Below are 22,376 nucleotides of genomic sequence, written 5' to 3' on the forward strand. Positions count from 1 at the left end.
TATTGGTGTGTGTGTGTGGGGGGGGGGGGAGTTGTTCAATTAGTTTATTTCTAGTTGCACTCACTTGCTTCATTTGGTTTTGTGTATTTTAAATTAAAAATTTCTTATTGTGATTCTCTGGTGATTATCTCATATGAAGTTGTTCCCCTTGCATTAGTTTGGTTATGTGGGGGGGGGGGCGGGCTTCAGTTTACTTCTAGTTGCAAGAGTCTCCCTGCTTCATGCAATTTTGTGTAGTTTAAATTAATTTTTTCTTAGTGTGATTCTCTGGTGTGAAGGTTATCCTTATAGGGAATAATGTGGTTTAGGCATCTTTTTTGGGGGGGGGATCTCCTTGAAACTTGGGTGGTCATGAGAGGAGGGTTGGGAGAGTGTCTCTTCCAGGTTTGGTGCATTTTGATTGCAAAATGCCACCCCCAGCCACCTGGGAACCCTCCTCCCTATTTTCCCCATAGGGAACAATGGAGATCGGCAGTGATTGGAGGCACCTTCTTTGGGGGGCCATAACATGGCCTCCTGAAGTTCAATCTCCCTGAAACTTGGGCATTCATGAGAGGAGGGTTGGAAGAGGGTCCCCTGAAAATTTGGGATTATTAGGGAAGAAACTCCCTCCCCCAATCCCTTGGATAGCCAGGAGCAGAGTTTCCCATTGGAAACAGTGGCCAGATCTTCCATAATAATCCCAAATCGGCTTCAATATCCAAACCCAAAGCGGTTTACTGCTTTGAGTTTTGGGTTTTTCTGATTTCCCCCCCCCCACTTTGGGTAAACCCAAAGTGAGAAACCCAAATCCTTTGGGGGTGCACACTCCTAGTTTAAACTCAGGGGCACTGTCACTTACAGTTTCCTTCTTACAGAGAGGAAAGGGAGAAAACAGAAAATATTTCCTACCATTTGAACTACCATAGCTATGACAGGTAGAAGTCACTACTGTGAAGAGTGGAAAAATTACCCCCTCACTCTGGCCCCCATCATTGTTCATACATGTGTGTCAGGGTCATGGCCTGAACTCCAGGTTTGGAGTTCACTGGTGTGCTGCAGTCCTGATCTTCTTTGGGCTTCTTTGGGAGGATCTTTGACATTAGGATCTATTGGGATCTTTGACATACTTTGGGAGTGCTGGAGATGCAGCTTGAGAAGCTGTGAGACGCTAAGAAGGAATGCAGTTATCAGCATGGCCAAGGATTTTTAATCTTAACAATTCTGCCTTCTCAGACTGTAGTTTCTTTCTCTGCATAGATGGGAACCTAGCAGAAGGGGGGGGGGGTAGAGTAGATTAAGTGGTGCTTGAAGAATTTAATATACCTAGTAGGGGGAGGAAAAAGTTATTCCTATCAAGAAAATCTTTCTGTACTGAACTCTTGGGTTATTAAAAGCTTTAACTCATACATCTTTGAACTCATGCAGTAAAGTTATTTGAGATCTAAGCTGGCAGTCTCTGACAGTTTGATAGGAATCATTCTTCACCCGAGAGCTGGACCTGAGTAACCTTTGACTTCCATCACCCGGGCCATGGCTGCAGGAATAGAGGGTACCAGTTCTACAGTGCCAGCAGGGGAAAACCTTGAAGACCCTGTTGACAGGCATGGACCCAACACAGATATGTTGGATGGAGGAACTGCAGAAGACCCTGCTGACGGGCATGGGCCCAAAATGAATGTGTTGGTGGAGGAACTGTGGAAGTCCCTGCTGATGTGTGTGGGCCCAATGCGGAGGCATTGGCTAGAGAAGGGGTGTGGCCCCAAGACGGTATCCTCCCAAAATTCTTTATGCATTGGGAGCTGTTTGAAAACACCCTGTTGGGATGGACACCCCAGGTAGCATCGGCCAGAAGGGGTTTGGAGCTGTTGGAGCAAAGGAAAAGCCATCTCTTCCAGCAGCAGTTGTTCCAGGAGGAAAGAATCCTCAACGGAGAGGAGGACTCGGATATGGAGAAGCCATTAGGAGCAACCACCGGGGCCACTGTGCAGGAATTATGTGCTGAAGTGGGGGAGCTGCAGGGAGACATGTTCACCTTCATGTGGAATGTACAGGAGATTTTATGGGTTGCCCTCCAACTCAATCCAAGGGAGGGCTGAGGCAACAGTCCCAGTTGAGAGACCCCAGTTGGGGGATCAGAATCCACCCCTACATTCGGATGGGCGAGGAAGCCCGGTAGCCCCAGATGGACAGGGCCCCCCAATACTCACAGGGGACCAGGGCCAGGGAGCCCCAGTGTTGCCAAATGAGCAAGGAGCACAGCCTGCTGGACAGGGAGCCCCAGTACTTCCTGATGGGGAGCAGGGCCTGCGAGGCCAGTTGGTCCAGGCGGGCCAGGAACAATGCAGCTGCTACTACTGCCTATTGTGCCCAGTAGAGGGCCACCAGGAGAGATCCTGTTACAGCTGCCCAGAGGGGTTCTGACATAGCCTCCCAAGGGGGTCCCAGTGCAGTCTTTGCAATGTAAGGTATTTAAAGATACCGTTGCTATCTTGCCATGTTGCAGTTTGGACCACTTGGGATTATCAGACTCTTCCTCACTCCTGCAATGTGTTTTATAAACTTCTGTATTTGTGATGCAATTGCATGTGCAAGTTAAGTTTATAATGCTGTTTATTTTTCTACTAAAATAACTTTCTGGAATTTAAATAAGCATTATTTTTAGTTTGGTCCTAAGAGTTATTAGAGGAAAACGCTCCAATAAACCCTATCCGGATGCACTGTCACTGCCCTCAAAAGTGCCTTACATCAGAAATCAGAAGGCACTACTGGTTGGAGAAATATCAACAATCTCTGACTAGATTGGAAAACAGAGAGAAAGGGGGAAAGACTGATATGGGAACAGGCAGCGAAATGTTGTCATCTCCCGTTAAAGATACAGATACACATATTAAAGAATCAAATGGTGTATGCGTGTGACACCAGGGGGAATACTGCTCAGTGTCTATATCAAATGTTGCAGCATTTGATGGATAAGAAGTCCCTGAGGATTTTTGCTTTCAATATTTTTAGGATTAGCTGCTGTGGTATGTTTTTTAGTTTTTTCAGGATGTATAACTTTATAATTATCTGTCTAGAGTAAAGCAGACTGTTTCCTGTGGCTTAATTCAATGTATTGCTTGTAAGTCAGAGCTATATATTAAAATTAATTCTGACACTGAGTAAAAAAGGCTTCAGTAAATTGTATTTTCCTAGTGAACTCACTGAAACAATATGTTTTTTAAAAAATATTTATCTATTAGTGCATTGCAAAGTCATTGAAAAATCAAACTTTGTATTTTTTCAAGTGAATCGACAGCTTTGGTTGAATCAGTTTTTGTGGGGGGGGGGTTGTTTCTGAGTTTAAAAAGAGCAGAACAAAATCCTGAACATTAACAAACTTTTTCAAAATAAAAATCCCAGTTTCTGACATGCAAATAACTACAGATTAAGTGTTGTTGTTGTGTGACTATTCTAATGAAATTTAATAGAATTATTAGACTTGGTACCTGTTTTCATTGCCAATTGCATAAAAATGGTGAAAAAGAAACTAACAGATCAGGAATGCTAGAAATGTTAAGGGGCTCATAGAAGTTATCTGCAATTCTTTGTTTTGTAGTACTGTATGTATGTTTGCAAAACGAAACAGTCCATCCTATGAGCAATGATATCTAGGTATGGTGCAGTGTACCGCTTGGATTAGGCCGAATGAAGCACCGTTTGTTATTTTTATGTGTAAGTGAAAAGCAAGGGATTATTCAGCACTCCATCAGACATAATACTGCAGCTAATCCTTGTTAAAATGCTGGTATTTGTTCCTATGAATGAGGACAAAATTTGCTAAAACATTAAAATTCTAACAGCTTAATTGGTTGGGTGCATTCATTACCAAAGTTGCTTGAAGGAGATTTTCTCTGCTTTCTCAAAATACATCCCTCAAGTCTTATAAGAATTATTACAGAGTTGGCAGAGCCTTGTTGTGTTTAATCCTACGTTGTTGTTCTTTTTTCTCATGAATAAAGCAGCTTGACTAGACTAATAAAATGGAAACTAGATTTCTTATGTTCCTTGTTTGTAAGAGGCAGGAAGTATAGATATTTCTTTTTTTTCCTCATTATTTTCTTTATTTAAATAGTAAACAGTAAACATAAAAGGTATAAACAATAAACAATAAACCTAAAAAATAAAAAACACAACATTCTAATGACACACTAACAATACATACAATAACAAACTAGACAAATTTAAATAGATATGGAAAGGAAAAGACTAAAACTAAACTACAAATTGAGTTCTGATTTTCTTCACAACAAATATATATTGTCTCACTTATTCTGTGTTAAACATAAGAGCCCTCTTTTTTCTATTGTCCATGTTTCTTAATCCATAAATCCAGATATCATCAAGTCATTATTATCTATTTCATGTAAAAAGTCTGTAAACGGTTTCCATTCAGCCACAAATTTATCTAATGTCTTTTCTCTAATCAGTGAAGTAAGTTTTTATCCACCATTCCTCCATTGTAGGCAATGTTGGATTTTTCCATTTTTGTACATACAGTACTCTTGCTGCTGTAATCAAATATGAAAACAAAGTTCCAAAACTTCTTCCCAACTGGCTGTCCATCATTCCCAACAGAAAAGTCTCTGGTTTCAACTAGATTTTGATCTTCAAAATCTTCTGAATCGATTGTATCTGCAACCAGAAACTCTGCTTTCTTACACGTCGGCCACATAAGATAAAACGTACATCCCTTGGGACCTTCCTTGTTTTAGTAAATTTAGAGTTAATTTTGTATACTTAATCAATTTCCATTTGCATTGCTTCCTGATCCCAATCCAAAAACTCGGCCAAGGCCATGATCATTTGCTGTGTAATATCCTCCCCCTCTTCTTCTGGAATGGATCTAAACCTCAAGGAAAATTCTTTTTCTCATATTTCGAATAAAGCAAAATTGTTCAATTGTTTTTCCATCTGTAGATCATGCAACTCTGCTTTATTCTTTAAGGCCTCCACCTTCTTGTTGATTTGGTTCAGTTCTGCAGAAATTTGTTTCATAGATTGGTCCAACTTTTAAACTTGCTCTGTCATTTGATCTCTCAGTGCAACAATCCTTTTATCTATTCGTTTCTCAAGGGAGTCCATTTTGTTCCCCAGGTAGTTTCCCAGCTCCTCCGTCTTATCAGCCATTTGCTGGAAATATTTTTGTAATTGATCCATTTCTGGTAAATCTAAAGAGCCACGCTACTGTGTTTTTCTTGTCGTGGTCATTGTAAATATCCTATAGTTACCGGAATATATAACAAGGTGGCAGCATGCGTCTAATAATCTATATCCCCAAAGTTTATCTCTTTCACCATGGCAACCATATCTCTTCACTCTTATTATACTCCGAAGGGAAAAAGAAAAAAAGCAAGAAGAAAACACGCTACCAGCTCAAGGTCAAATATTTGAGTATCCAGCATCTCTTATCTGCTGGTCTAAACAGCAGCAAAACATTTTATAGTGAACAATTCTTTAGTCCAAAACGCAATGTACCCCCCCAACCAAAAGTCCAAATCCACAGTAATAAATCTTTAAAGAGGGAACTTGAAAATCTTTTTGACTTTTTACTCTTTAAGTCCATAAATCTTCCATGAAGTCGGAGAAAAAAAGATTTATTCAAACATCTCTTTGTAGCCCCCTGAAAAAATACGACCTTACCTCCAGGCAGCTTGCTGCTCAAGAGGGGGTCGTGCATTGCTTCCTCGGAAGGAGGAAGAGCAGCACAGACTCCTGGGCATCCGGGTCTTTGCTGGGTGGGCGGAGCCAGTAGCCGTTACAGGCTGCTCCGCTCACCCAGCCTCAGTTGGGTTTAACGCTCGGCCCACCCTCCTCTCCCTGTTTTTGGTGCAGGATTAGCTAGTTGCTGTATTCAGAGCCAGGTAGGAATTTTTTCCCCTTATCTCAAATTGGAGATGATATTGAGGGTTTTTTTTCGCCTACCTTGCACCATGACTTAGGTGAGGGGAATTGGTTGATGGTGGTGCTGGTTAGGGGTTGTCACTGGCAGGATAGAGTTTGGTTACAGTTAGCGGGCCGGTGAGCACCCTTGGCACTTCCCTATTGGTAGGGAAGAGAGATCTGCTAGGAGTGGCTGGTACTGCTTGTGACGGCTGCCAGTGCGCATGGGCACACTGCCTGGGGGAACCCCAAGTGCAAGTCCTTCCCTCACTGCTGTATGGCTGAGGCTTAGGAGCTTGAAAGGGGGGAACTAATTTGCCTGGCCAGCCAGGTTGTCTTGCCATCCCCTGGGAGGGCTCGCACCCGGGGCTTTGGGGCTCACCCAGACAAGGCGGAGGTCTAGGTATGACCCCGTGGCTTGACCTGTACCGCATTACCCTTGCCGCAGTTTAGGTTAATGTTCATGTTGAGGTTAATTTAATAAAGTGGCCCTTAGATCCAACACCTGTGTCTGTCTCTTCATTCTGACTGGGGGGGGGGGCAATGCTCTCTGACCAAAGGAATTGTCTCAATGTCTTGGAGAAAATCTCTTTTTGTTCTTCAAGTAATTATTTTCTTCTAACATCAAGAAATGAGGAGCAGAAGTCTTAGTGTCCTTAGTTGGCTCCAGCACAGCTCTGAGTAGAGATGGTTTTCCCCTCGATTCTGACAGCTTAAGGCAGGGACTCGACTGCTGAAACCTCCATCGCATCAATAAACTTCCCCCACTGATCCAGGCAGATTAGCCAGGTGGAACCTCTCCCACTACCGGCAATTAGCTGTGCTGTCTCTCAGCTCTCGCTGGGTCATCCACCTTCCTTGCCCTCCTCACTGGAACTCTGGAAGTGCAGAGATTTCCAAGATGGAAGATAAGTATGTTTCTAAAACAGGTGAACGTAATACAAGATTTATTATGTATTTATTCTTTTATTTAAAAAATGTATATGCTGCGTCTCCAGAGACCTGCTTGAAGCAGTTCACAATTAAGATAATCTAGATCCATTAAAGCACACCCATTAAAAACAAAGCCAATACAATCCAACCTTAAAAAATAGGCCAACACCATAAAAAAAAAAACATTAAAAGCCTGCGAAATGAAGTTAAAACAGCCAGGGAATAAGAGTATAATATACACACTGAGCAACCTTAAAAGGTATAAATAGAATGATCTTCGGGGCAGAAGCAAACCATAAAATATTAAAAAATAAAACCTCTTATTAAAAGCCTGTTTAAAAAAGAATGTTTTAGTCTGGTACATAAAGGTAAATAAGGTTAGTGCCAGGTGAGCCTCACAGAGGAGGCATTCACAGAAAAAATCCTGTCTCTGATCACTACCCACCGTACATCTGAAGACAGGGACACATAGAGCAGGGCTTCAGAAAAGGAACTTAAATAGAGAGCTTAACAAAGGGTTGCTATGCCCCCATTCATTCTTGTTGCCTGCCAATGGTTCAAGCAGCAGAAGGGAATTTTTTAAACAGTGCTACTGTGAGCAGGACAATGTCATTTCCAGGGAAAACCTGGAAATGAGGGGAGTTAGCTCTTGAAATCCCCCAAAACTCTATGATAAAACCATAGATGTTTCTTTGGCCATTTCCGGAAGATCACACAAAATTCATAGAATGGAGTGTCTTCCTAGCATGATTTCCCGGCACAATCCTGTTTAATGGTGCGACCTGTGCCTTGTTGGCTGGCTATCCAGCCTCTCTGGCTGGGCTGACAGCTGAAGGCAGGTCCAGCTGAGCCTCCTTGGCTGACTGCCCATCTTCTCCCCCAGATTGCCTCAGGCAGCTCTATCTGGTATTGCTTTGCTCCTGGCATCCCCTGGGCTAGGTTATTGCTTTCAAGTTGAGCTGCAGGCTGGGGCATGGCCCTGGGTTGCTGAGGCTGCTTCTCCGCCCTGGCTGGTAAGACTTCAGTTTGCCCGGCTGCTGGTTGCCTGTCCCCACGGCCTTTGCCCTCCCTCTCCCTGCCTGGCACCCTGGACTCCCACTGGAGGGTGGGACTAGCTGGCCTCCACCTGCCCCTTCTAATTCTCTGAGGCTTGGGTGTTATTTTCTCTCCCTCCTGTGCAGGTAGGTTCTGGCCGAGGTTGCCTGCTGGGGTGACAGGGCGGCTGTCTCCTGGCCGGCTCCTGTCCTCTTCTCCCGGTAAGTCTGGGGGATATGCCCCAGACCCCTGACAGTCCCAAAACACTCGAACTTTGATTGTTTATAATCACATACCAGTCCTCATGATAAACCATAAAAAAGGTTTCTCATTTCCCCCTTTTTTAATATAAATTTTTATTTCAGTCAATTTTATTTCAGTTCATAAACATCATTTCCATTTTAAAAACTGTTAAAAAACCCTTGTTATGCAATTCTGTCATATGCTATCAATTTATCTAAAGCTCTGATTATTCAAAAGTATTAAATGCCAAGAATTCACTGAGCTAAAATGACATCTCTTGTACTTAACTTCTCCTGGTGCAATTAATTAAATTATGTAAAAAGACAGGGAAAGGTGTTATCTAATCATGGTATTTGGTAGTAGTCATGGTGGTTGTTTTTAGTTTTATTTCTCCAGTTGAAAAGAAATAGAATCCCTGCTTGTTCATTCTGTGCACATAATGAAAAGATTATTTAGAAATTGCTGAGGCTATTTTAGAGATGGATATTTGACACTCTAAAGCAGCAAAAGACTTGGTGTAGTTTAAAAGGCTACATATGTGTGACACTGAAATATTAGGGTCAAATTCGTCTCTGTGGAGTGCCAAACGAACAGGTCTGTAACATTTTTTTAAAAACTATGAGAAAGAGAAGTATATAATTGTGTAACTGTAGAATTCTGTGATAGAAAGCTTACATTCTAATTAAGCCCACATACCAGATGTACTGACTTTATTACTAATTTGCATAATATGTTTAATTTGACTAATTCCACCCAAATGTTGGATTTTTGCAACATTTTAATTTTTTAAAAAACATAAAATATGTAGAGGGAGGTGGTGAGAAGAACCAATTAAGTGCTCAGCAAGTTTGGCAGTAAGACAGAGTGTCATGTTGGAAAAGATAATTTCTGAAATATATATATGTTTTTCTCGGATCACTGAATACCTCTGCCAGTTTTCTGTAGTTGTTGGATGATTCCTTAACAGACACTGAGTATGCATTTTTAGGCTTTCACAACCATGAAGCCTAAGCAATATTAAAAATAATGAAAGTTGGTATGTTCATTGAATTGTTGTCCAACTCTGTGTATAAAATCAATTTGCTGATTCATTGTACTTATCTTTATGTTACAAAGGCCTTCCTGATAATTCAGATTTAAACTTGATTATCACTTGAATAGTAATAATAACATTCTATTTATATACTGACCTTTAGAACAACTTAATGCCACATTCAGAGCTGTTTATAAAGTGTGTTATTATTATCCTCATGACAATCACCTCTGATGTGGGTGGGGCTAAGAGAGCCCTGAAAGAGCTGTGACTGATCCAAGGTTACTCAGTTGGCTTCAAGCGGAGGAATGAGGAATTACCCTTGTCCTTGCTGGCTATTTAAATCTACTGGGTGACTGATTGAGTTCAAGAGGTAGTTAATGCTGCCCTGAGAGAGGGGTGGTTGCCCTAACCCTGTAACAGGTGGTCATGTGTCCACTTCTAAAGAAGCCTGCCCTGGATATCTCAATAAGTATCAATCAGTCACAAATTTTCCTTTTTTGAGCAAGGTTATTGAACAATGTAAGCTAGACACTTTTACTGTAGTTGCATATTTCTTGGCTCTATACAGCATTTAAAGATAAAGGAAACACCTGTGAGTAAATATTTAGAAGTCCTACAGATACAAATTGGGGCAGGGGCAGAGGTTGGCTGTTCAATGGGGCAGAAATGCAAACGCTTCACTTTATGGCTACAGTCCCTGACCACCTCATCTCAGCTTGCTTTTAATGTTTTGTTAACCAGCTCTGAATATGAATTGGACATATTAGGTTGGATCCATTTCTTTCACAAACTAAGTTCACAGAACAAAACTTTGCCTCGAGTGCAGTTGCCCGCACCTTCTGAAAAACCACTCTGCAAGGCTATAGAAAGCCTCAAGTTGCAGCTTGAGAAGCTGCAACAACAATAGAAAATCAACAGAAATTCTCTAATTCTTATGCTAGTTTTTCATTTGTGCTAGGATTGTGTCACACTCAACTTATTTATTTATTTATTTATTTATTTTATCATATTTATATTCCACCCTCCCCGCAAGCAGGCTCACTTACATAACTTTTATTTATTTATTTTCGATTTTTATTCCTCCCTCCCCACATTTCCAGCAGGCTCAGGGTGGATTACAAAATACATAAAGGTTAAAATATATGAAACCGTTATTATAATTGGTTGTTGTGGGTTTTTCAGGCTGTATTGCCGTGGTCTTGGCATTGTAGTTCCTGATGTTTCACCAGCAGCTGTGGCTGGTATCTTCAGAGGTGTAGCACCAAAAGACAGAGATCTCTCAGTGTCACAGTGTGGAAAAGATGTTGGCAGTTATTATAATTAACAATTCTAAAAACATCAATTTATACAGTTAAAATACAATTATATATATCAACATAGTGGCACAGAATTTCACTGATCAAATTTAAAACAACTTCAGAGCATCTCTGCATTCAACAGATTTTTTTTTAAAAAATGGAGGTATTAGTGGTGGGGAGGGCCCAATCCCTCATCGACCAGTCAGGGAGGCTCCACCTAGCACTGCCCATATGCCTGGCGGAACAGCTCTGTCTTGCAGGCCCAGCGAAAGGATAACAAATCTTGCCGGGCCTTAGTCTCTTCAAACAGAGCACTCCACCAGGCTGGGGCCAGGACCGAAAAGGCCCTGGCCCTAGTTGATGCACAGGGTTTCATGACCTTCCAGCAGAAAAGGGAATTAGATGCTTAGCCCAGGTTCCAGCTTCTCTTCTCACACCACTTCTGTGGTCTACCACCTAAGTCCTTCACTTGCTATGGTTTCTTATTCTATACTGTAGCAAGTAACAGTGAACAGAAAAGAAGTGAAGCCACTGCCACAACAGTGCTTTGGATGAAGAAATAGATCTGTGGCAACCTGCTTGGGCCCTGCTGTACTATAAGAATAACGGAACCACTCATAACCCTGTTCTTAAATACAGCTGGATTTTTTGTTTGAATTAATAGATTAGCAAATGAATAAATCAGCACCTGAATGGAAAAAAAACTCATTAGTATTCTTGCTTTCAGTTGTATGCTCTGCATATAAAAGAGCTAAAATTGTTTATTCACCTATAATAACAGGTAGAGTTTTCAGAACAATAATACCTGTAATTATTATCCCCACAATTCGAATAAGCTCATTTTCCCTTTTTCATGAAACTAACATAGTGCTTTTTTAGCATTTAAAAATAATCTTGATGTTTTATGTATTACAAGTGTTCTAAGTTAACCTGTAATCATTCAAATGTGCAGAATCTCTCAACAAGTAAATATTTAGAATTGTGTTAGGAAAAAAAAACTTTATTCCAGAGAAAGGTCAAGAAATGTTTTTAAAAATGAATCAGAGGGCATTTTCCATTGAAAGTTAAAATATTTGCATCCCATTTATTTCATTGGGAGAGTTATGATGTGACAATTGGGGACTTACAAGAAACTTGTGGGGATGGGCATCCCATTCTCCCTGCCTTTGCTGCCTTTGCTTTCCCTCCCTTCTTCTTTGACACTCTTCCTCTTTCTCTGCCAACCCTTCTCTGTCTCTTCCCCACCCAATCACTAAGAAACTCCCACAGAAGGTTGGGCTTCTGCTCCTCCTCCCCATACCTTCATGCCTGGGGGGCAGTGATAACTGTGGCTCCCTGCCCACCTCCAGTTTCCCCACCTCAGTGGGATCTAGTGGAGAGTTCAGCCATGGCAGGTCAGCTATGGAGTCCTACACATCCTTCCCAGCCCTTCCAATTGTTGCTGCCTTGGGAGGAGGAGGTCTGGTAGGTCCCTGCCCACCTCTGCTTTTGCCACTGGCAGGGGAATATCACTGCCTTAAAAGTGGGGAGGGTTGGTGGGTCCTGTGCCTCTTCAATTTTGCCACCTCAGCAGCTATAGAGAGTGGAGGCCACTATGTTTTCCTTAATTTACACTGTCCTTGTCCTCCTTGCATGTCCCTGCCACTAAAGAATTGTTGTGTACAGTTGCATGGACAACTGTTCCCTATTTGGGTTTTTTAGTATCCCCTTTTTTACTTTTAAGATTTTCCTACAAACCTGGTTTCCCCACCCCCCTTTGTAGGAATATCTCTTTTGTGTCTGCATGGTCCTGATCTGCAGATTTAAGTAACTGCAAATGGCCCAGAGTGGTAAGCTGCAGTACTGCAACCCAAGCTCTTCTCATCATGACCTGAGTTTGATCCTGGCGAAAGCCAGGTTCAGGTAGCTGGCGCAAGGTTGACTCAATCTTCCATCCTTCCAAGGTCAGTAAAATGAGTACCCAGTTTCCTGGGGGTAAAGTGTAGATGACTGGGGAAGGCAATGGCAAACCACCCCGTAACAAAAAAGTCTGTCAAGAAAACATTGTGATGTAACATTCCCCTGTGGGTCTGTAATGACTCACTGCTTGCATAGGGGACCACCTTTACCTTTTTTAAAATGGGACCATGTTGACTATTAGATATACTGACATTGTATCCATGGTATTTAACTAGACATATATTTTTACCAAATGATTTTATCTAATACATCAAGATGTAAAATACTATATAGATATAAACTTAGGTGAAGAAATGATAATTTCTCCCATTAAATTGCCATATTAAATTTCTTTAACAGCCCCTATTTTGAAACATTAGTGTGTTCCTGTTAAATTAATGGGACCACCTGTTCAGCTTCTATTTATTTATTTAAAATAATTACTCAAAATGTTGGAAAGAAAACTGTTTCCTGGTAATGTCACATAATGGGTAATAGAGACATTTCTTTATTCAGTATCCTCCCAATAAGCTTTTTCTGTTTTCTTACAGACATACAAAACCTCCAAACCCACAGGACAAAAGAGACATGACTGGTGTCTCCATTTTTACCTTTTTTAAAATAATAAAAGTTTTTTTCAGTTTTTAAAATGTTGGATATAAAGTTTTATAAATTTATCTTCAATTCTATAAACAAATCATATAGATGTTTTTAAGTGCAATTCACCATGCTAGTCAGAATAATAATGTTTAATGAAAGTCTGTAAGTAAAAAATTCCCTATATATATAGGGAAATGTGTGTGTTTGTTTGTGTGTGTATATACACATATATATCAGGGAAATATATACATACATACACGGAGAGAGAGAGAAAGCGAGTTGGAGCTGTTGACATGTCATGTATAAGCAAAAGCTAGTTGTAATACTCAGATGGGGTTTTCCACATGGTTTTTGTTGTTGTTGGTTCTGGCCCTGTATGGCTTTTGTTTATCCCCTGATTTCCACAAACATTTTTTTTTTGCCTTTAGTTTTTGCTGCTGCTGCTTCCTTTCCTCCTCCTCCCCCCCAGGGTTTCCCCCCCCCTTCAGTTCTTTAGAGTAGACTTTTAGGCCAATCTTTTTCTTGAAGCTGATTTTGAGTCTCTATTTTCCTCATGAGTAATGTTTCTTTTGGTTTTGTTTGTCTCGCCCATTCCCACCCTCCTCCAAACTCTTTTTAATGATCAAACATTTGTTATTGTCGAACCACTTCTTTCCTCCCTGCCTCTCCTGGCTTTATTTTTGATTTTTTTTAAAAAAAAGATTGATTTATATTGATATATCGACCTACTGCTGTAATAAAAAATGCAGCATGTTCTCTGAATTCCGGGCTTTAATTTTTTTTTTAAAAAAGTCTCTAGCTTCTTCCATTGTGGAGATGTGCCTTTTCCTTCATATCTACACAAGGGGAGAGGCTTACTTTGCACCAGGGAAGAGGCAAGGGAAAAGATTTACTTTTTTAAAATGAAAGCTGGGGATTCACATACACATGTTTATACACGTTTAAAAAATAAAAAGTGGTGTGGTTGCTCTGACATCACCAATAATGCCACTAATGATGACTTTATTGTTATTAATGTAGAAAAGATATTAGATGCCTGAACAAATGTAATTTCTGACTTGTGGATTTCTTACATGTGGTTTTCTTCCTATAATATTAATTGAATCATATACGTGTGTAAAAGTTAGGAATAAATTTGTAGACAGAATTTATAACGTGGGTAATTAATTTCTTTGTATAGTTGGCACTCTTTACCACATTGTTAACTAATGATTATTTAAGGGATGCCAGGAAGAAATTAAGAGCCTCCACAACTGTAAAAATGCAAAGGGAGGACACGTGTGGAAGAACAGTACCCAAACCCATTTCAATGCTTGTCAATCAACTGCTAAGAAAATCAGGAAAAAGTCAAGCATGTAGAAGAGCCCAGATGTCTCAAATATCACTTCATCTCAATTAGTTCCAGCAGCGTACATGGTCCTTCATCAACCCAGAACCAAGAGATGGGTGGAGATGGTAGTAGTGGATATTGTATTTTCAATAGTATTTCTCCTTCCACAACTTTGAGGTCCAGAAAAAGGTTAATTCTGATTTCATGTACCTTGTGCTGGGGTAGGGATATTGCGGGTAACGTTCAACTAGTCGCTCTGGCTGAGCTGACAGAATTGGTCTCACAGGTGTTATAGACACCAGATCTTAAAGTGTTGGAGGAATTCTATGTCCACACTGAGGCATCCTTGACTGGTTTGGCTCATGACCCCTCCCCCCAAGCCATGTATAGGACTACCCAAAGTTCTGTTGAGCCTGACACTGGATCTTTTTTTCTGGATTGAGGATGTTCTGGTAGGAAGGAACGGTGCATGAACCAGGTTCCCCAACCTCCTAAGTCTGGACAGTAATGAATGACAGCCACCTCAGCAATCAGGCAGGAAGGAAGTATCTGTCCATCTAATATATGAGAACACTGGGTTTGTTCTGAGGTACATCCACATTCAAGCTATGACCTCCAGACACTGGCTTAAATAAAACTCAGTTTATTGACATTAGGAGTGTTGCAAAGCATAAAGCACTCAAACCCAGGCAACATACATAAAAGAAATAAACCTTACAGTTACCTGCTCAAATCTGCCTTACTAAAACATACAGAGCTAGCTACCTAGTTTCTCTTGCTGGCATCTTTAGTTGTTTCTCTACAGAATATGAGCCCTCTCTTATGCTATGCAGCACAAAGTATGCAGAGATGATGAGGTAGCATGGAGCTTCCAACTTCTTCACATGATGGAATGGAATCAAACAGAAGAGAACTGGGTGGTCTGAGAAGGCATCTTTTCAGGTCTCAACCCATCCTGCTTCAACTCAAGAGCCAATCAGGGCAAAGCCATTAATTGATGTTTCAGCTGTATGGGAAAACTGGAGAGTGTAGATAAAACTCTGTGAGACTGTCTCCCAAGGCCCAATCTCTAGGTAACAGAGACTGCTCTGCAGGTGTTAAGGATTAGCTTGGCCAGCACATTTTCCCACTAGGCCAGAATCCCAACAACACTTAGAGGCTCTGAGCCTCAGTTCAGCCATTTTACTAGAACCTGGACCATAAAGTAGTGAGTTCCTTACAAGATGCCTTGATCAGATCACTACCTGCTGCTCTAAAATGGTCTGACCCTGGATGGTGACTCTGTAAAGGCTGTGATATTAGTACAGTTTACAAAGTCATTCCTTGGCATCTTCTCACACATATGAGCATCCACTCATCATACAGGAGGACTCTAGCTCCTTAGTTTACCAGGGAACTGGAGGCTACAGAGAGAGTGGGGAGATGGCCAGAGCACATGCCCACTATTGTTACCCTAATAGGGAGTCTCCTTGTGAGTTGGGGAAATTAGCACTAAAGGAGACGCAGCAAGAGGGAGTAACTGGGAAATCTCCACTTATGTATACCAGGATTATACAAATGAATTCAAGCAAACTTGAGGGTGGGTGTTTGGATCCAAAACATACACACTGAGCATGTGGCTAGGCAGCCCAGTTATAGAGCAAACAGTGCCCTGGAGCAAGGCTGATGTCTTGCTTCCAAAACAACAACAACAACAACATTTGATTTATATACCACTCTTCAGGACAACTTAATGCCCACTCACAGCAGTTTATGAAGTATGTTATTATTATCCCCACAACAATCACTCTGTGAGGTGGGTGAGGCTGAGAGAGCTCTGGAAGAGCTGTGACTGACCCAAGGTCACCCAGCTGACTTCAAGTGGAGAATCAAACCCGTTTCTCCAAATTAGAATCCTGCTGCTCTTAACCACTACACCAAAGTGGCAGTGAAGAATTTTTTTTAAAAAAAATATTTTCTTCTATGATTCAATCGGCTGAATCTCCAGAAAAGTTATTTATGGTAGTTCTAGCCTAATGTAATCTAGGTCTCACATTCTTGCTTCTGATTTGAAAATTAGCTGTGATGATTTCGCCAATATTGTGTCTCTCATTTGATCCAATTTGGATGCTGGTTTGGGAGTAGATTCTGTGCAGGAGGTATTGGTGGTGACTTTTTGTTACTATGGATAGCTTCAACTTGATTTCCGTCTCACCATGTTACATGGGGTTATGAAGGCTACTTGTTGCATATGGAGTCCTTGCCCATCCTGGGTATTAAATCCTACTGAGATTATTAGTATGTCCCTTCACTATAAAAAGTTGTGATTAGACCCCTTCTTAAGTAGTCATCCCTAGATTAGGAGGATATGGGCAATTATTGAACTATTCCCAATCTCTTCTTTTGGTATGAGGTTGTGACAAAGCAAGTGCAGGCATTTCTGGGTGAAACATAGCTCTGGCCCATTTTAATCTGGTTTCAAACTGGTATTCAGGACTGAACAGCACTAGTGGTTTTAGCAGATTATCTTCACTTATAGTCTGATAAGGGCAATGTATCATAGCTGATGTTGGATCTTTCAGCAGCATTTGACTGTGATATTTTGGTGGATTGAATACAATCCATGCTTCAGATACATGAGACAACCACCTCCTTTTTTTTTTTCATAGCTACAAAACACTACACCAGACTATCACAAGGAAAGGGGAGAGGGAAGGGACAAAGGGAGGTGGAAAAAGAAAAGGGGGGGGGAATGAACTACAAACACTAAACACTACACTTCAATGTTTCCCTTCATACTGTCATAATACAAAAATAGCTCCATAGAATAATGATGGAGTGGTTAATCATACAGAGAATAAACATTTCAAATTCTGATTAAACTTTCCTCCCCCTTCTAGGTCCCGGACGCAATTCTCTCTGTGCAACTGCTGTTGCGATGCTCTCCTCCTCCTCCCCCCCCTCCGGCTCCTCCTTTTCTTCGTTCTTGGTGCAGCAGAGTTCTGGGTTTTTATTCTCAAAATCCTTTAGTTGATCTTCTGATAATATCTTATAGGCCTGATCTTTATATCTGAACCATATTCCTTCCGGGAATAACCATTTGTACTTTATTCCATGGTCCCTCAGAAGAGCTGCAAACTTTTTATATTTAAAACGCCGTTTCCGGACTAGAAATGGAACGTCCTTCAAAATCTTGACTTTCAAACCCATAAAGTCCAAATCCGCATTGTATGAGTTATATAGGATGGTGTCCCGAATCTTTTTAGATGAAAAGTCAATAATGATCTCACGAGGCAACTGTCGCTTTGCTGCATATTTTGAAGAAGCCCGACGGACCTCCAAAATGGCGCTTTTAACCTCTTCTTTAGTCGTCCTCGCGGGTGTCGCCAGTAGTTCCGAGACCAAATCCCACAGATCCTCATTTTCCTCCTCTTTCACATTTTGGAGACGCAAAATTGTCTGCGTTCGTTCCACCTGTAGCCCGATCAGCTGGTTCTCTACCAACTTCAGCTCCTTTTTTGTAGCCTTCACAAGTGACGCACTTTCCAGAGCAGACTTTTCTGCCCCTCCCACTGCTGCCTTAATGGTTTTCACCTCGCTTTCAATTAAGCCCACCCTTTGATCAGTTTCGTTCAACTTGTCAACAAAGGGTTTTATAGCTTCCACCACCGCCCTGCGCACCAACTCTTCGAGCGACTCCCCCTTCTGCAAGGTAGCCGAGATTGACTTACCGAGAGCGGGACTTTGCTTCTTTGCTGCCGTTTGGGGGGGGGGGGCGCCAACAAAATTCTGGAACTCAACGAAGGGGAAGAGCGAGTCTTCTTCAGATCAACCTCTCCTTCACAAACGCTTGTAGAACAGAAGGGATTCGCTTGTTTACAGGCTTCCGCCTGTTTCTTTTACTTGCCGTTTCTCGTTGCCCGGCGGCACTCGAGGCGCCGCGCACATCTGCCGGCCTCCATAGGGACAAACGGGCAATTCCCCCCCGCATTGATTTCGGGGAGTTCTTCCTGCCGCGTCCCGGACTCTGGCTCCCTCCCTGGGAGTCCTGGGGGCTAATCCTTGCGGATCAGCCGCCCGGTCAGGGTGCCCGGTCGTTTCCTCCCGGACCAGCCGAGAGGAGCGTCCGGCATGGCTGAGAAAACGAAACCGAATCAACCACCTCCTTTTTTGTTGGCAAGCATAGGAGAGGCAGAGTTAGCTTCTGAGACTGATTTGTAGAGTACCCCAAGGTTTTTAAATAAAAGAGCCAATTTTATCCCTATTATTCTTTTCAGGGCTTTTTTTCAGCTGGAACGTGGTAGAACGGAGTTCCAGCACCTCTCAAAAGTAATCATGTTGTCTGGTGGCCCCGCCCCGATCCCGTTTCCTCCCCCCATACAGCCCAAGGCTTTTTCACAGCACACTGAGCCTCAGCAGTGGTGAAACAGGAGTGGGCCCCCTGCTCCAACTTGCCAGGGAGAGGCGGCCTCTACCACTGCTTCCTTGAGCTCATCTCCCTGGCCAGAGGCAGAAGGGAGCCTCCTCGCCCACGAAGGCACACAGGGCGTCAAAGCAGCAGGCATGGCCAGTTGGGACAGGAGATTTCCTGTCCCGGGTGTCGAGACAAGGCACTAGCACTTCCCCTTCCCGGTACTCCTCCGCTTCAGCCCTGTGCCCAGGCTGGACATATTGGGGTGAGCTGCACCCCACTCATCGGGTCCCAGGTAGGATAGCTTGCTCCTGTGTGGGGAAGGGAGGGAGTGAATGCGGTTGGGAAGGGGCAGATGATGTGCTGGCTCATGCCGGTCACCTCCTCTCTTTGCTCCATTGGGGGGATGAGCCCCCACATCCAATGAGGCTTCACCCCCTTCAGGCCTCCCTGCCTTCTCACAGGTCGAAGCAGCTCAGGGCAGGAGGCTGGCCAGGAGCTGGGACTGCAGGCAGTGGCTTGGCTGGGCCATGCATCTGCTCCAGCCCCAGTTCACTAGCATGGCAGGCCTGGGCCTGCATGCCCGGCCTGCAACCTTCCTGACAGCATGTGCTGTGAGGCTGATCAGGTGTGATGTTGGGTGTGGGTCAGCTGGGTTACGCTTGCTGGGGTGGCAGGTGACATCATTGTAGTGAGTGCAGAGGTAGGCATGCCTTTTCTCCCAGGCTGCCTTCTAGTAGCAGGCAATCACTAGGTGACTTGCCTCCTCCCATCAATCACCAGCCATCAATAGGCCGAGGGACAAATGTCTGTGAGTTTGCCCACCACCAGCAAGCACCTGCTAACCCTACTTAAGCAACACCATTTCCAGACAAACAAGGTCCATTGAGGAGATAGACACATCATCCTTCCTTTTCTAATGTAGGATAAACTGCTGCACACAAATCAGTGGCCAAGCCTGCAACACTACATATTTTCAGTGTTCAACTTAACACTTTTTAGTAGTTCTTTGGAACAAATCCATTTGAAGATACACTATGCATATTTAAGCCACTTCAAAACCCGAGTTAAGAGGGATACATCTTCAAAAAGTAGTACAGAGGACTAACTTAGGAGTATCTAGTTAGTCCATGCAGCAGTTTGTCCTATAACCTTGTGCGTTTTGCTGTAAGCCCTAAAGCAGTGCAGTTCAAGAATGTTTCTTCTTTTAGAGAGTTGTTGCTCATTAAGAAGAGCTCATCAGGCTGCTGATTATATCATTAATTAGACACTGCCCGCTAGTAATGCAATCTCTTATTAAAGCAGGAAAGTAAAGAGAACCACATACAAACTATTATAGCTATTTGAGCAATAACACTGCAATACACTCAGATAATGGATTGTTTTAAACAAATATTTCATTAATGGATGGTGTAGGAATGAATAGGATTTCTGATTTAGGGAGCTATCTAGTTTAAGTACTGTCGTTAAGACTGTGAAATACATTTTGCTAACTCATTGCTAGGCATGTTGCAATTTGCTGTAAACTATCCCCTATTTAGTACTAGTGATTTTTTTTTTCTTGACAGGATGGCAAGATATTCTGTCGACGGACTGCTTGTGATTGTCAGAACCCTAGTGTTGATTTCTTCTGCTGCCCAGAATGTGACACCAGAGTCACCAGTCAATGTTTAGATCAGAATGGGCACAAGCTGTACCGAAGTGGAGACAACTGGACATACAGCTGTCAGCAGTGCCGCTGTTTGGTATGGAAGGCAACATAAAAGAGATGCATGAACATTAAAAGTGTGTGATGATAAAACAATACTCAGAAAATACAATTAACATTATTTTTTTCCACTTCACCCAGCATGCTACAGTAATTTATTAAATGGCTTGCCCATGGGGCATAGTGCTGGTTCCAATGGAACAGCAGCTCAAAATTGTACGCCTGATAGTGGTATTTCCCCACAAATAGTTAGGATCACATTATTGATTTATATAGAAATTTTGAATGCCACCTCTCCATAACCTGCTCGAGGCAGCTCACCACTAATTAGGACAGCAGAAATGCAATATGATAGAAAATCAATTGGGTCTTTTCTTAGTCTATATTAGTAAAATTCCTTAGAAATCAAGATGATTATTCAGCCAAAGTTAAATACTATTTAGTAGTGCTGAGCGAATGCTGCTTATTTCAAATGGTAATGGCCTGCCAATTAGGGTAGTGCATTCAAGTATAGCTAAGCTGATACAAATATTGTTAGTCTATTATATCACCATAACAGTATTAAATTGCCAATTTAATGTTTTAAAATCCTGCTGGTGGTGTGTGAATGAAGGAGATGGCTTCTATGGCAGCTAAATCTTGTGATAGTCTGAGAGCCTGCCCACCTGGCATTTTCTGACTATGGGGCAAGTTATGCAGGAAGGGTGGAGAAAAGTCCAATGGGAACAATATCAGTAAGTCCAGGGCTGGCTTCCTTTCTTTCCTTTACTCCCCATTCCTACTGCCTCTGAGAAGGAATGGGAGAAAAATAACAAAAATAGCTGCCCCAAATTTTCAGGACCCAAAAAAACTACCCCTCCCATCCCATTCAGTAACATTATGCCTGAAAAATGACAATAAAATCAGGATAAAAAATAAAAAAATTATTTCAGTACAGAAAAATTAGTTTATGCATTGCCCTCCTAGTTGGAATGAAGAGACAGACACAGGTGTTGGGTCTAAGGGCCACTTTATTAAATTAACCTCAACACAGCATTAATATAACTGCGGCAAGGGTAAAGTGGTACAGGCCAAGCCACAGGGTCCAACCTAGGCCTCTGCCTTGACCTGTCTGGGCAAGCCCCGAAGCCCTGGGTGTGAGCCCTCCATGTGGATGGCTAGGAGACCCAGCCAGCCAGGCAAATTGGTTCCCCCCTTTCAAGCTCCTAAGCCTCAGCTGTACAGCAGAGAGGGAAGGTCTTGCATGAGGGGTTCCCCCAGGCAGTCTGCCCACATGCGCTGGCAGCCATCACAAGCAGTACCAGCCGCTCCTAGCAGACCCCTCCTCCCTACCAATAGGGAAGTGCCAAGGGTGCTCACCGGCCTGCTGCTTCTAACCAAACTCTATTCCACCAGTGATGTCACTAACTAGCACCACCTCATGCCAATTTCCAACACATGGGACCTGGTACAAGGTAGGCAAAAAAAAACCCCATCCCATCTCCAATTAGGTATAAGGGGGGGAAATTCCTACCTGGCTCCAAATACAGCAGCCGGCTAATCCTGTACCAATCAGGGTGAGAAGGGTGGGCCGAGCATCAAGATCAACTGAAGCCGAGTAGCAGAGCTGCTTGAAACGGCTGCTGGCTCCGCCCACCCGGCAAAGCCCTGGATGCCCGGGAAAGCTGCTCTGCTCTCCTCCTTCCAGGAGAGCAATGCACGGCCATTTCCTTGAGCAGCTTAAGCTGCCCAGAGGCATGGCTGAATTGTCATTCTTTTTAAAAATATAACCACTTACCACATTGCCTTTGTGTCCCCAGCTTTATGTTGGGCTGCCTTTGGGCCTGCTCCTCAAGATGCAACTGGTTCAGAATTCAGCAGCACATGTCTTGACCAGGACTCCATTCCAGTCACACATAAGACCAGTTTGCATCAGCTGCACTTGCTCCTAGTGGAACTCCAGTTCAGGTTCAAGGTTTTGGTTT

The 22,376-nt window shown here is 42.6% G+C and overlaps 1 protein-coding gene across 1 annotated transcript in view; it reads left to right on the forward strand.

Moving 5' to 3' along the window:
* Nucleotides 1-22,376, forward strand: part of NELL1 (neural EGFL like 1) — a 910,256-nt gene that overhangs the window by 876,662 nt on the left and 11,218 nt on the right. Inside the window, exon 18 of the mRNA XM_054969963.1 lies at nucleotides 20,273-20,449. Within this exon, the coding sequence (XP_054825938.1) occupies nucleotides 20,273-20,449 (177 nt within the window). The remainder of the gene's footprint in view (nucleotides 1-20,272; nucleotides 20,450-22,376) is intronic.

Source organism: Eublepharis macularius, chromosome 2, assembly GCF_028583425.1.
Source record: "Eublepharis macularius isolate TG4126 chromosome 2, MPM_Emac_v1.0, whole genome shotgun sequence".
NCBI lineage: Eukaryota > Metazoa > Chordata > Lepidosauria > Squamata > Eublepharidae > Eublepharis > Eublepharis macularius.